The sequence below is a fragment of the Myxocyprinus asiaticus genome, chromosome 45 (genome assembly GCF_019703515.2).
Source record: "Myxocyprinus asiaticus isolate MX2 ecotype Aquarium Trade chromosome 45, UBuf_Myxa_2, whole genome shotgun sequence".
Lineage (NCBI taxonomy): Eukaryota > Metazoa > Chordata > Actinopteri > Cypriniformes > Catostomidae > Myxocyprinus > Myxocyprinus asiaticus.
Genome location: NC_059388.1, coordinates 9,410,451 through 9,424,158, shown reverse-complemented (window position 1 = coordinate 9,424,158; position 13,708 = coordinate 9,410,451). Strand labels below are relative to the sequence as shown.

The following is a 13,708-nucleotide window of genomic DNA, read 5'->3' as shown; positions in this document are numbered from 1 at the left end:
TGAGGTGAGTAACTGCGCCACCACGAGGACCTACTAAGTAGTGGGAATTGGGCATTCCAAATTGGGAGAAAGGGGGATGATTTAAAAAAAAAAAAAAAAAAAAAAAAAAAACAGCTTTGTATACATTTGTCTTTGATAAAAAAAAATTGATTTCCTGAGAAAAAAAAAAAAGTTTACATTTTAATTACAGCAGGACCATTTTCTGTTTAAAACACAGAAGTATTAGAATGTTATATTCCAAGTTGAATCTGCTCCTTTATGCCAATCAAATAAAAAAGGTTAGCCTATTTTAGATCTTTACCTCAACAAATATATGACAAGCAGTAAAAATTAGCTCTATAAAGGGAAACTGTGAATTTGTAATATATCATGAGTCTGTAAGCCCTGTAGTTTATATGTGGCTCACTAGAGGGAGTACAGTGATCAATACGGGTGAAAAAAAGGTCATATTCAGCAAAACAGAGTCATGTCATGATGAAGAATCAGCATTATTCACACAGCAGTCTGACTGAAATCTATAGACTGATGAAGACAAATGAAACTTTTGATCCAAACTCACACTGCAAATCATTTAGAAGAGTAGACCACAGACAACCCGATCTTTTGCTGTCTACTCTTTGAAAATGAGATTTTTCCACAGATATTGTGAATTAAACATCTCTTCCCGAGTCTGTAGGGAGGGCACATACTGTAAAATGTTGCATTAAAAATGTCTTGATCGTAAATTAATATAATGTAAGACAATACAATTTAAATTTAATTCTAAAATAGAATTATTAAGGTTATACTTGAGGCAGTGAACTCAGAGCTTAAACTTAGACCTGCATCAACAATTAGCAGTTATGTCCATGCTAATGAAATAGATTTTGTAAGGGATTATCCAAGAACTTAGCTGAATGGAGCAACTCATGTTTTATCTGAGCCACTTAAATTACAGCCACATTTTATGTGCTGTCAAATTTTCAAAACCAATAGACAAACACAATCAGCTAGGGCTAAATAATGGTTAAAATGCTAATCACTGTTATTTTGCTCAACATTTGAATCATGATTATTATTCACGATGATTCTGTCATCTGTAGCTTTTGATCAGTTTTGTAAATCACTGAGGAGGTATTTCGCACCATTCCTCCCTACAAATTTGTTTTAGTTCATTCATATTTTTGAAAAGGTCATGCCACAACATCTCAATTGAGTGTAGGTCTGGAATCTGACTTGGCCATCCAGTGTGTCAGAGTGTGCACTTCCTCTCTGTAGGCTGTTTCATCATTGTCAGTGATCAGACCTACCACTGTCGTATCATCAGCAAACTTTATGATGGCATTGGAGCTGTGTGTTGCCACACAGTCATGTGTGTACAGAGAATACAGGAGTGGGCTGAGAACACAGCCCTGCAGGGCTCCAGTGTTGAGGGTCAGTGATGAGATGTTACTGCCCATTCTAACCACCTGGCGTCAGCTTGACAGGAAGTCCAGGATCCAGCTGCACAGTGAGCTGTTTAAGCCCAGAGCCCGGAGTTTCACATAAAGCTTGGAGGGCACTATGGTGTTGAAGCTGTAGTCTACAAACAGCAGTCTCACATAAGTGTTCTTTTTTTCCAGGTGGGAGAGAGCAGTGTGTATTGTAGATGCAATGGCATCATCAGTGGAGCAGTTGTTGCAGTAAGCAAACTGCAATGGGTCCAGTGATGGAGGCAGCACAGAGCAGATGTAATCTCTGATTAGTCTCTCAAAGCATTTGCTGATGATGGGGGTCAGAGCAACAAGACGCCAGTCATTTAAGCAAGTGATTTTGGATTGCTTTGGAACAGGTACAATGGTGGACGTTTTAAAGCATGTGGGGACTACAGACAAAGAGAGGGAAAGGTTGAAAATGTCCATAAAAACACCAGCCAGTTGGTTCGCACACACTCTGATGACACGGCCTGGAATGCCGTCTGGACCCACGGCTTTACAGATATTCACCTGTCGGAAGGATCGGGTTACATCTGCTACAGAGATGGAGAGTGAACTAACCTCTGTAGCTTCAGCAGCGAGAGCTCTCTCTGAGAGGGTGGTGTTATTTCCCTTGAAACGAGCATAAAAAGTATTTAGCTCATCCGGGAGAGAGGCAGCGGTGTTCACGGTGGAGTTTTTATTCCCTTTAAAGTCCGTGATGATGTTAATTCCCTGCCACATGCTTCTAGAGTTGGTGGTGTTGAACTGTCCTTCAATCTTGTTCCTGTACTGACATTTTGCTGTTCTGATGTTCTAACTGGCTTGTTTATGCTCCTCCCAGAATTAAAAGTGAAGGTCCGCGCATCAAGTGCCGCACAAACATCGCTATTAATCCAAGGTTTCTGGTTCGGGTAGATCCGTATTGTTTTGGTTGGAACAACATCCTCTACGCACTTTCTGATGAAACACGTTATGATATCAGCGTAAAGCTCGATGTCATCATCTGAGGCGGACCGGAACATCTCCCAGTCCACGTGATCAAAACAGTCTTGTAGCATAGAGTCTGATTGGTCCGACCAGCACTGGATCATTCTGAGGGTGGGTGCTTCCTGTTTCAGTTTCTGCCTGTAAGCGGGCAGAAGCAGAACGGAAGAGTAGTCCGATTTGCCAAATGGTGGGTGGGGGAGGGATTTGTAGCCATCCCAGAAGGGAGAGTAGCAATGGTCAAAAACCCGGTCCCCTCGTGTGTTAAAACTGATGTGTTGGTGGTATTTTGGTGCGACTGATTTGAGATTTGCTTTGTTAAAGTCCCCAGTCACAATGAATGCGGCCTCAGGGTGTGCGGTTTCCTGCTTGCTTATAATCCGGTCTCTGTCGGCTTGTGGCGGGATGTACACAGCAGTGATAATGACCGCTGTGAATTCCCTCGGTAGCCAGAATGGTCGACACAGAAGCATGAGAAATTCCAGATCAGGAGAGCAGAAAGACTTGATAGAATGTACGTTCCTCTGATCACACCAGGATTTGTTGATCATAAAACATACACCACCACCTCTGCTTTTACCTGAGAGGTCTTTCGCTCTGTCCGCTCAGTGCACGGAGAACCCCGGGGGTTCAATGGCTGAGTCTGGAATCTCCACAGACATCCAAGTTTCTGTAAGGCAGATAATGCAGCAGTCCCTCGTCTCTCATTGGAAAGAGGTCCACGCTCTCAGCTCGCAGAGCTTGTTGTCCAGAGACTGAACATTTGCCAGTAGAATACTGGGTAGCAGGGGCCGATTTGCGCGATGTCTTACTCTAATGAGAACGCTGGCTCTGTTTCCCCTTTTCCTTTTTTTTCCCGCTGCCCAGACAAAGGGCTCCGCTGGCCTGTTTGTAAACAGCGGGTCGGCATTGAGGAATTTGAAGTCCGGTTTACGGTGTGTAATTGCAGAACCAATGTCCAAAAGTGTTTGTCTGTCATAGACAATAAGGCAGACAGCATCCAAGACAAAAAACATAAGAATTGTAAACAAAACAAACAAAACACTACAATGTTGTGTCGGAGCTCGCAACGCAGTAGTCATACTCAGCGCCATCTTGAGTCTATGAGTCCACGAGTCTTGCCTGCCCTTCGACATTACAGAATACTCGACCCAAGATTAACCTAGCAGTTAAATTGATGCATCTTCATCAGGGGAATCGTCCCCTTGAGGACTTTGTTGTGGACTACCTGGAACTAAGCGATCTGGTGGATTTTGATGAGGTATGCCTCAAGTTATTTTTCCATGCAGGATTAAGTGAGCCACTCTATTCCCTGTATCCTGCAGGGCTTTTAGAGTGGATTCTTCTAAAATATATAGAATATACTCTTTTGTGGAGTGGCTCAGATTTCACAGTGGGCATGGCTAAGGATCTTGACACTCCTACAGTGAATACTAAGCCAGTGCCCACGCCTGCCACTGTCCACATGCTAGCGCCCACACCTGCCACGAGCCAGCGCCAACACCTGCCATGGACCACGAGCCGGTGCCCAAAACCCCTGCTGTCCCAGAGCCAGCGCCCGAAGCCTCTGCCATCCCAGAGCAGGCACCCGAAGCCTCTGCCATCCCAGAGCCAGTGCCTAGGACCCCGCTGTGCCAAGTCACCATGTTTGACCCACCATGCCATAAGACAACCTTGACCATGGAGGAGCCCGCTGCTGTTTGTCTGGAGGCAGAGGAGCCCGCTGCTGGCTGTCTGGAGGTGGCCGAACCTGCTGATGACTGCCAGGAGGGATCCAAGTCTGCATCAGTTTTTCCCACTGCCTGCAGAAGCAGGAGGAGGAGACAGGTTCCTATGTTTGTGCAGCTCGCCCGGAGGGGTCCCACGTTGTGCAGCTCCCCTGGAGGAGTTTGTGTCTGCTACAGCTCCCCTGCTGCCAGCACTCTCAGCCACAGAGGCAGTTTCCCTGTCACTTGCACACCTAGTTAAGGAGGTCATTGGCCCCTGTCCAATGGCTGCCGCCCTGCCTGTCCTGTCCCTCATGGCTGCCAACCTGCCTGACACTTGTCCAGTGGCCATCCAGTCTGTCCTACCCTCTATGGCCTTTCTCCAGTTTGTCCAGTCTTTGATGGCCATCCAGCCCATCCACCATAGCACTCCTTTCATTTAGGGATCTGCTTTCCCGTTTATCCAGCCTGTCACCTGGTCTCTTCTGTTTTCCTGGTCGCCCAACCAATCTGTTTTGTCCCCCTGGCCATCTGTCCTGGGGCCCTGGTTGCCCTCCAGATTCATCCCAGCCTCCGAACCGTTCACTCGGGCTCCTTGGTCCACCCTCAGGTCAGATCTGACCACCTGCCCTGCTAATGCCCCTTGAGTCACTGCCTTTTGCTGCTCTGCCCCCTGAGTCAATGCTTCCTGCTTCTACGCCCATTGAGTCACTGAATCCAGCGGCTCCACCCCCTGGGCCCCTTGAGTCCCCATCATGGCACGCTGTCTCGCCCAGCCATGCTCCATGCCCTGTCCGCCCTGCCATGATACACACCCTGTCACAGCTCTGCCTTGTTCTACTAGTCCATGCCGGTCTCCGGGGCCTCTGCCCGCTCCGTCCAGGTCTTCTGTTGCCATGCCTGGTCTGCCATGGTCTACTGACTGTCCGTCGGATCCCCCATGGTCTGCAGTGGCCTTTGGTCCCCCATGGTCTGCAGCGCCCTCTGGTCCCCCGTGGTCTCTAGCCCTGTCTGGTCCCCTGTTGTCCCTGCTTCACAGCCCATGTCTACCCCTGCCCCAAGGTCCAAGTCCACCATCGCCCCCACCAGGCCCACCTTTGCTTATAGCTCCCTACTGAACTCATATTTAATTTTGTTGGGCATCAGGAGCCACCCATAGAGGGGGGACATGTCACATTCATGTTTTTGTTCATGTTTTGATTCATGTTCTTTTGTTTATGTCTTTTATTTTGAAGTTTAGCTTTAACTTTATTGTTTTTGTTCCTGTTCATGTCATGTAATTTCCTGTTCCCCTCATGTGATCCTGTCTTTTCTGGTCATGTGACCCTCATGTTTAATGTGTTTTGTTCTCATTGGTTTATAATCATTGTCTGGTTATTATTATTTTCATTAGTCATGTCTTGTCATTGGTTCTCGTTTGATTTGTCTTGTTATCTTGTTGACCACTGTCTCTGTATTTAAGCCCTCATGTTTGCCAGTGTCCTTGGTAAAGTATTGTAAATGTAATGTTGTAGCCAGTCTAAATCTTCGTCTAGTCATAGTTTAGTCAAGTCATAGTTTATTCCAGTCAAGTCTGTACGGGTCAAGTTTCTGTTCATGTTTGTATGTAACCTTGTTTTGATACTTTCACCTTAGGATTTCATATTTTAATTTCATGTTGTAAATAAAACTGCACTTGGGTTCTTCACTCTTCATCATCGTCTTTGTTTGTTCCTATGCCTGTCCTGCCTTGCCTGCCCTCCGATGTTACATTCACATAGTTTTCCAGCATGGACTGTGAATAATTAAACAACATGTTCAGCAAAGACATAAACATTACAATTATTTGTTTGTCATTATTTTAAGCAGATTGTGTTTGTCTATTATTAGGACTTAGGTGAAGGTCAGACCACATTTTATGAATAATTAATGCATAAAACCAGGTAATACCAAAGCGTTCAGATAATATTTGTTGGCACTGCATATTACAGGGCTGCACGATTAAAAAAACAAAAAAACAAAAAAAAAAACAAGAATCACTGTTCACACTGCTTAGATATAAATTCTAAAATATTTTTTATGTTGAACAAGGTATTAAAACTACAAACAAGTAAATTATTCCTTTTTACCTATTTTTTTTTTTACCTAAGAGACATGTTTCGTCCATGCATTACTGCCAATATAAGAGTTACTCTGTGTTCACACTTGAAAAGATTATTATTATTATTATTATTATTATTATTACAATATTCAAAAATATAATTCTTTAATAATCGTATATACTACAGATCAGAGCACATATGAGACATTCAATGCTTGTAAACATCTGCAGCTCCGAATTTTAGAGTGTGCTCGAACGTGAAACAGTGATTGGTCAGCGGCAATTTTCTGAAGAGAATGTGATTGGTCAGTTGGAGTGAAAATAGACTTTGAAAAAACTTTTGATTTGATCTGTCATCCATAGACACAGCCTATAATGTACACGAACAATAATTTTCAACTTTACCTGGCTGTAATTTTAGCTTGCTAGCTCACTAATATCTTTGACATGAGAGGCAGAAACAGTTATCGTGAAATATGGAGTTGTAAACGCAAGACCCTACGATTAATTTTGCAGCCCTACAACCAATGAACAAATAGCGAAACTGAGATGTGGAGATATGTGCCCTAGGTAACCTATGTATACCTGCATACGTTAAATATCTGCCTGAGGACATTGCCAAGATGGCCGTTGAGTGAACCAGCTTGCCTTAAAGGGATTTTGATGCACCCAATCAACTATCAACAGCAGGATCTGAAGTGATATTTACACTTGTATGTGTGGTAGATGAGTGTTCACCATAAACCACGAGTAATTACTCACATGAGGGGCTTCCCTGCCACTTTAATGTGATTGATGGGGAAACTAGTGCGTGCTGTGAGTCTAAATGCTCTAGACATTACAGTCAGCATGGCAGAGATGATTTGAAGCAGATAGATTCATTACAATATTATGAGGAGGAGGCTAGTCAAGGTCAAACAGGAGTGAGGAAGCATCAGTCTAATATGAAACACAGAACTTTTCTGAATGTAATATCAGTATCAGTCAGCTGCACAGACTGTGATGAATTAATGTTAAAAAAAACATGAATGTGCATGTGATGAAAGTGATACAAAGAACATCAGAACTGGAGGGAAATATTAAATTAGTTTTTTACTTTACTGGTTGCTTCACACTCACCTAATGGCCTAACTTCATATAAAACATGTTCCTTGTTATATAAAACCTGGATAGGTTTGTTTAGGTTTGGTTATAACAATACGTGGATATTATCCATTATATAACCATCATACCATCATATATCAACATTGCTTCACACGTGAGACTTGGCTCACAATTGATTCCAATAAAGTTTGATGTTAGCATGTTGCTAAGCTAACAACACAAAACTTTAAAAAGCATAAAAATACATTGCACTCACAAATATTGGGTAAAACGTTCCTTTTAAAACTAATTGCATTTATATTTTTCAGTAATGAATGTAATAGTAAAAGTTTATTTATAATCAACAATTATCTCACCTTATCAGCCAGCTATATTATAATTAAAGTTAAACCTCAGTGTGCTGTTTTATGACTTTGAGTTTTGGCATAAACTGAGTTTTAAAAGTTTTTGATCATGTAACTTTGAATGCTTCCTGTGAGACTCACCACAACTCCATTATCCGTGACTGCTTCTATGTAGGTGAAGTTGCACACAGCCCAGGCCAGGTAATATGTGGACATGCGGGGTGTCCTGAAGAAATGGTTTGTCACCCACCCGTCCTTGTAAGATGTTGAGGACTCCACTGGCATGTTGGACAGGGACTGATACGAGCTCTCATGTTTCAAATTCACTTTGAATGTGGCTTTATAGATGGGCTCATCGAAACATGGGAACGCCTTTCTGGCATGAGTCGGTGAGAACTGTGTCACAGAAAGATACCTGCAGAATAATACCAGGGGAAAAAAAAGAGAGACAAAGAAAATAATGAAAAGAAAACTCTCTAACTAAGCCAAGAAATTTAAGTATGCCATAAGTTTAAAGTGAAAAAGTAATCTCATATAAAATTCATCAAAAATTGCTTGTCACATGACTTTCCTGAATAAAGATTAAGCTCTGACTGGTGAATCAACATCCCTGTACTCATCACTGTGGATTTATATCACACATAAATTACCTTTTTGATGTGTAGATAGACAAAATTGTTGCAGCTTCAACTAGATCACTTATTACACATCAAATATCAACAACATAACAAATCCCCCAAAACTGAGTGTTGCAGGACTACCACACAAAAATAATGAAATATCTGGATCTCTCTGATGCTTCTGTCACAGCTGTAAACAATAAACCCATCTGTGACATCACAAAGTCAAGACAAACAGACAGCAAGAACCAAATCACATGACAAGAAAAAAAAAAAAAAATAAATAAATAAAAAAATAAAGAAAAATAACAAGCTGTCCAATGTAAATAGTTACATCTAGTTGGATTGGTTAAGCAGCTAATTTTAAGTGGATCATTAATAATTTGGAGACAGATACATTTAGGATGTCATGATGAGTTTGTGTGTTTGACTGCACAGAACTGTAGAAATGTTCTGTTAGACGTGAAGTTATAGAGCAGGAAAAGAGGTCAGGGGAGGGGAAAGAGTAAGACACAGGCTTTGACTATACTGTATGTACTGTGTTTTCAGTGATAACACTACTGTTCAGCATTACACATACAAGCTCATTTCCAGGTATTTCCAGTGAGCTGGATTAATGGATATCAAAGCCTCAAATCTCAGCCTCCACTACCCACAGAATGAGCACCAGAGGGCAGGAGATGTAATGTGCTCTCTAATGAACTTTCTTGACAACTTTTTACTTTCATTGGCAGCCATTCATGCAGTAATAAATAAAAGAAGTCTACCTCCACTTTATGTTTACCATTGATGGTATTGCACATTCTTACATATCTTCACACTATTTAAAGGTCACCGTTGAGATGAAAGCAGTACGTGCTGATGGCTTATATCAAATATATTTCAATTTCTGTTGAAAACAGACCAGCAGGATGTGATTCCACAGGAAGAGGATGCCAGAGTGAAAATCCCTGCTGTGATTCACATGCTGCTGCTTCAGTTTGTTGGTTTGTTGTCTGCTGTTGTGACAGGACTGTCCCTGCTTCAGCAGATCATTATATTGTCACTGAGATGCAATAAGACAAACAAATGGGGTGATGGATCAGGAAATGGTGACTAAAAAAGATATGTGATAAACTTGTTAAATCCCCAGAAGACCAAATTATCTGAGCTTCGTTTGAAGAGAACTGAACACAACACTCTTGTGCCCACATTTAACCACATAAACACAGACATTTTCCAAATCTTACCGGATCCCTGGTGATATGTGTTGTTGACAAATATAAGATCAGGCAGCAGGCACTGATGACACTAAACGGAATGATCTGCTACAGCCCGTGTAGTTGAGAGAGCTACTGCAGGATGCTGTCTGATCAACAATCTATAAATGATGATGCCACATTCATTTCAAAGCTGATCTTTAATGGATCTTACAATATCAAGAGCTCATTCAGTGCAATTAAGACTCAGATGGGTTTGATAAAGTCATTATAACAAGCCGTTAAACATGCTTTGTTTACAACTGAAAGCAGGTCTAAAGTTTGGCACAATTAACCGATTATTGCAAAGACAGAAGGGGCAGCTAGTTGATGGACAAAATATTTATGAAGTGTGGCCATGAAAGGATCCCTTCAGGGTAAATCAAAGGCTTAAACATGTCTCAAATGTGGTAAAAACAAGATATACATGTAAAATTTTTCCCTGTCAGCAGACAAAGGAACAATAAGACCAAGTAGTAGATATCCTGTGCTTTCTATCTGAAAGCACTGTGAAATATGGAGTTGTAAACACAAGACCCTAATCTAAAAATTATATAAGTTGGCCTTAAGTGTTATTTTGATAGACTCTCATTACCCTACTTAAAATGTAGGATGGTAACCATAGTTTTTTTACAAAATACCACCGTTATGACCAGTGTTGGGGTAACGCATTACAAGTAACATGTTACGTAATCAGGTTAATTTCGAGTAACAAGTAACGCAATATTTGTATTATATTTTAGACTATAATATCGGAGTTACTTTTTAAATAAAGTAATGCGTTGCTTTTGTACAACTCTACTTTCCTTGTATTGCAAGAAATCAGGAGTAAAAGTGTGCAAACTTCGGGGAGGAGACGTAGTGCATGATGGGCATTATAGTTCTATAGAGTGTGAGGCCAGAGACTATTTAGCAGAGACAAGTCACTTCTATTTAAATGAATGGGAGAAATTGGAACGCCCAACCAAGAATCTCTAGCACCCAATAGTCAATGGATGTAGAAAGGAAGTCCCACCTTGCAGGTAAAAGAGCCAATCACCTTTTAGGTACAGAAATCACCTGTCAATCAACTCGCTAACGCGCATGCACATTAGCTATACAAGCTGGGAAAATTTAGTGTTTTAGCATAATATGAGGTTCAAAATTCGGTTGACTGAAACGCAATAGATTAATGTGTTAATACACACTGCATTAAAAAAAAATCAGTAAACGTGTTTAGGCAGAGGGATTGTAAGACAAGTCTTCCACTGGCCAGGACATGATACACAGGGTGAAATACTCACTCAATTCACTGACTTATGCAGCTGAACTGCTCCATGTTACAGCTCCCCATAACTGGGAGAATGGGATTAGAAAAACTGACTCTGGATTAGTGGCTCCAAGCAACGTTCTGCATTGATTGTGTATGCAGAGAAAATGTCTTAGTTTCTAAAAAGATTATACATTTTTGTTTTATAATAAACTAGTTTGATTCATGAAACAAACCGTTTTTATGACATTTTGGTACATGAAAAATTATTCCATTTGCTTGGCGTATGTACGCACCGTGGATCAACTCAAAACAAGCGTGCATTGAGATGACATAATATAAAATATTATTTTATTATCAGACACATTCCTTGTTAGGCATTCCCCACTGAATCTTATCCAGACTTTTAAAAAACATCTTAAGTTGACTCTGACATTGTCAATGGGCACAGCACATGATGACATATATGATGTAGGTTGGTCTTTGCTGCTTTATGTCAGACAATGGTTCTTCTTTCAGCTGCTCCCATTAGGGGTCACCAGACCAGACCATCTGTGGTCCACATATTTGACTTGGCACAGGTTTTACACCAGAATGCCCTTCCTGACACAACCCCCAGTGGCTGAGGGACTCTTACTCACACCTACAGGGCAATTTAGAGTCACCAATTCATTTAAGCTGCATGTTTTTGGACTTGTAGAAACCAGAGCACCCAGAGGAAACCCACATGAACATGGTGAGAACATGCAAACTCCACACAGAAAGGCCCAGCTGAGCCAAGACTCGAACCCCAGACCTTCTTGCTATGAGGCGACAGTGCTAACCACTTTACTATGTTGTTTTGACATGAGACATTAGTCTCTTGTATGCAATGCATGGCTTATTTTTATGGAATACATAGCATAGCAGAGGAGAAAGTGGCTGTGTGAAAAAAGTAACGCAGAAATAACACAAAAGTAACGTAATGCTTTACTTTCCATAAAAAAAAATAACTTTTTGATTAATTAAGTTGCTTTTTAAGGAGTAACACAATATTCTAACGAGTTACTTTTAAAAGTAACGTTACCCAACACTGGTTACTACTACAGTTGTTACAGTAAACAACAACGCAACAACTATGCTAACGTTTTATTTGTCAGAGAGATTCTGAAAGCTTCTTAAACTGTTTTATGAAGAGCCAATATTATTTATTATAATTCTACAGAAGTAACACTATCTGTTGTAACTATAGTATTGTGGCAGAAACTATCGTTAGCATAGCAAAGGTAAAACATGATTGCGTATTTAGCAATAATTGATGAGCCCTGTATGCAGGGGGGGGGGAGTTGCAGGCCTCCACCATCCCCCCTGGAAACTAAAATTCCTGTAAGTAAGACGTTAACTGAATTACCTTCTCTGTCCATGCAACATGTATGAGCTGCGGAAAAATCCCAAGAGTTCATGTTGAATGGGCGCATGAAAAGTGATGTTGATCTTGTATGTTCTGAGGGGCTTCATCTCTCTGTGCAGCACGATCACATACACCTGCTTGGGCTGATAGTGGAAGCGTCGCTGGATCCTCATGGCGCCTGCAGCTTTCTTACTGTCGGAATACACCAGCACTTTCTCCATCTCCAACCTGTCCGTGTGCAGCACGATCAACTTAGTGGCGCGGACGCATTCAAACTCAATATTCACCTCACCGGAGAAGGTGAAGTTCTCCATGTACACGGACAGTTGGAGGTCGTAGTGGCGAGGGCGCAGGGTGGCCGGTAAGCGCACATGTCTCCAGGGCTGCTGGGCGTCCTCTGAGTATCTGCTGCTGTTCCTGTCCCGGGACTGTTTCACTTTACTGTTACTGGAGCCGTTTGCGGCTTGAACCCCGCTGCTGTCCCCAGCGCATCTCTGGAAGCTCAAGCTGAGCGTGATGGCGATGGCCATGACGATGATGAGTGTGAGGATGGAGATGGCGAAGCCCAACACGAGTCTCTTGTGCACCGTGATGTGCTGTTCGGTCGTGCGGGGCCGGACCACCACGCTGTCGGCCCATTGATCGGACAGAGCCCGTCCGTTCCTCATGCTCGTGCCCTCAATACCCAACGGTACGAATCCTCACTGCATTAGAAACGGGATTAACATTCAAATAAAATGTACTGAAACATTTAAGCATTTTCAAAATAGACGCACAATACGTGACCGGTTATATGAAGAATATGATCTTAGTTTTATGCGGGAACAAAGTATCATTAACCCGCTCCACCTCAAAACTACAGAGGATGAATGATCAGACGGATATCGTGCAAAGATCATGCAAAACCATTCAAAAATTATATTATGAGATTCTGACCGAAAAGACTAAGTTTTCAGCATCCAACCTGGCGCGCAATGCACAATAAGAGACATACAGATCAATAAATGAGCTCATCGAGTGAAATACAGAGAGAGTACGTACTGCACGCGCATATCCCCGCAAATCCACGATTTCTCCTCTGACATCTGAGTCTGATGGATTTAGTTCCAGCACACCTGATTCATGATCAGTCACAAGAGTGTCTCTGTGAATGTCTGTTCTCTGCTCTCTTTCCCCTTCTGCCTCCATCCTCATGCCTGCTGAACTCTCTCTCTCTCTCTCTCTCTCTCTCTCTCTCTCTCTCTCTCTCTCTCTCTCTCTCTCTCTCTTTCTCTCATATTTTGCCTTGTGTTTAGTTGAGTTGCATTTAATTAAACAGTGAAATATGCATACAGATATCAACTCTTCTCTTTCACAAATCAAAAGTGCTGAACTGTATGAATGTGAACTGTCAAATTATATAACTCAGACAAATGATATGTAATTGAAAATTAGACTTTTGTGTACATGTCAAATCTCCAAGCATTTCAATAGAGCATTTTAATAGATGTGTAGAGACTAATTCAATGAACTTTACTGAGGTCTTATATTTTTGGGACTGCAAAATAGAGCCCACAT

At 41.9% G+C, this 13,708-nt stretch overlaps 1 protein-coding gene across 1 annotated transcript in view; it reads right to left on the bottom strand.

The window, feature by feature from the left end:
* Positions 1 to 13,321, bottom strand: part of LOC127435402 (thyrotropin-releasing hormone-degrading ectoenzyme-like) — a 215,769-nt gene extending 202,448 nt beyond the window's left edge. The window contains exons 1-3 of the mRNA XM_051688862.1: positions 13,193 to 13,321; positions 12,152 to 12,855; positions 7,796 to 8,069 (exon numbers count right to left, since the gene is read on the bottom strand). Of these exons, the coding sequence (XP_051544822.1) occupies positions 7,796 to 8,069; positions 12,152 to 12,819 (942 nt within the window). The 5' untranslated portion in view covers positions 12,820 to 12,855; positions 13,193 to 13,321. The remainder of the gene's footprint in view (positions 1 to 7,795; positions 8,070 to 12,151; positions 12,856 to 13,192) is intronic.
* Between the last annotated feature and the right edge of the window lie 387 nt (positions 13,322 to 13,708).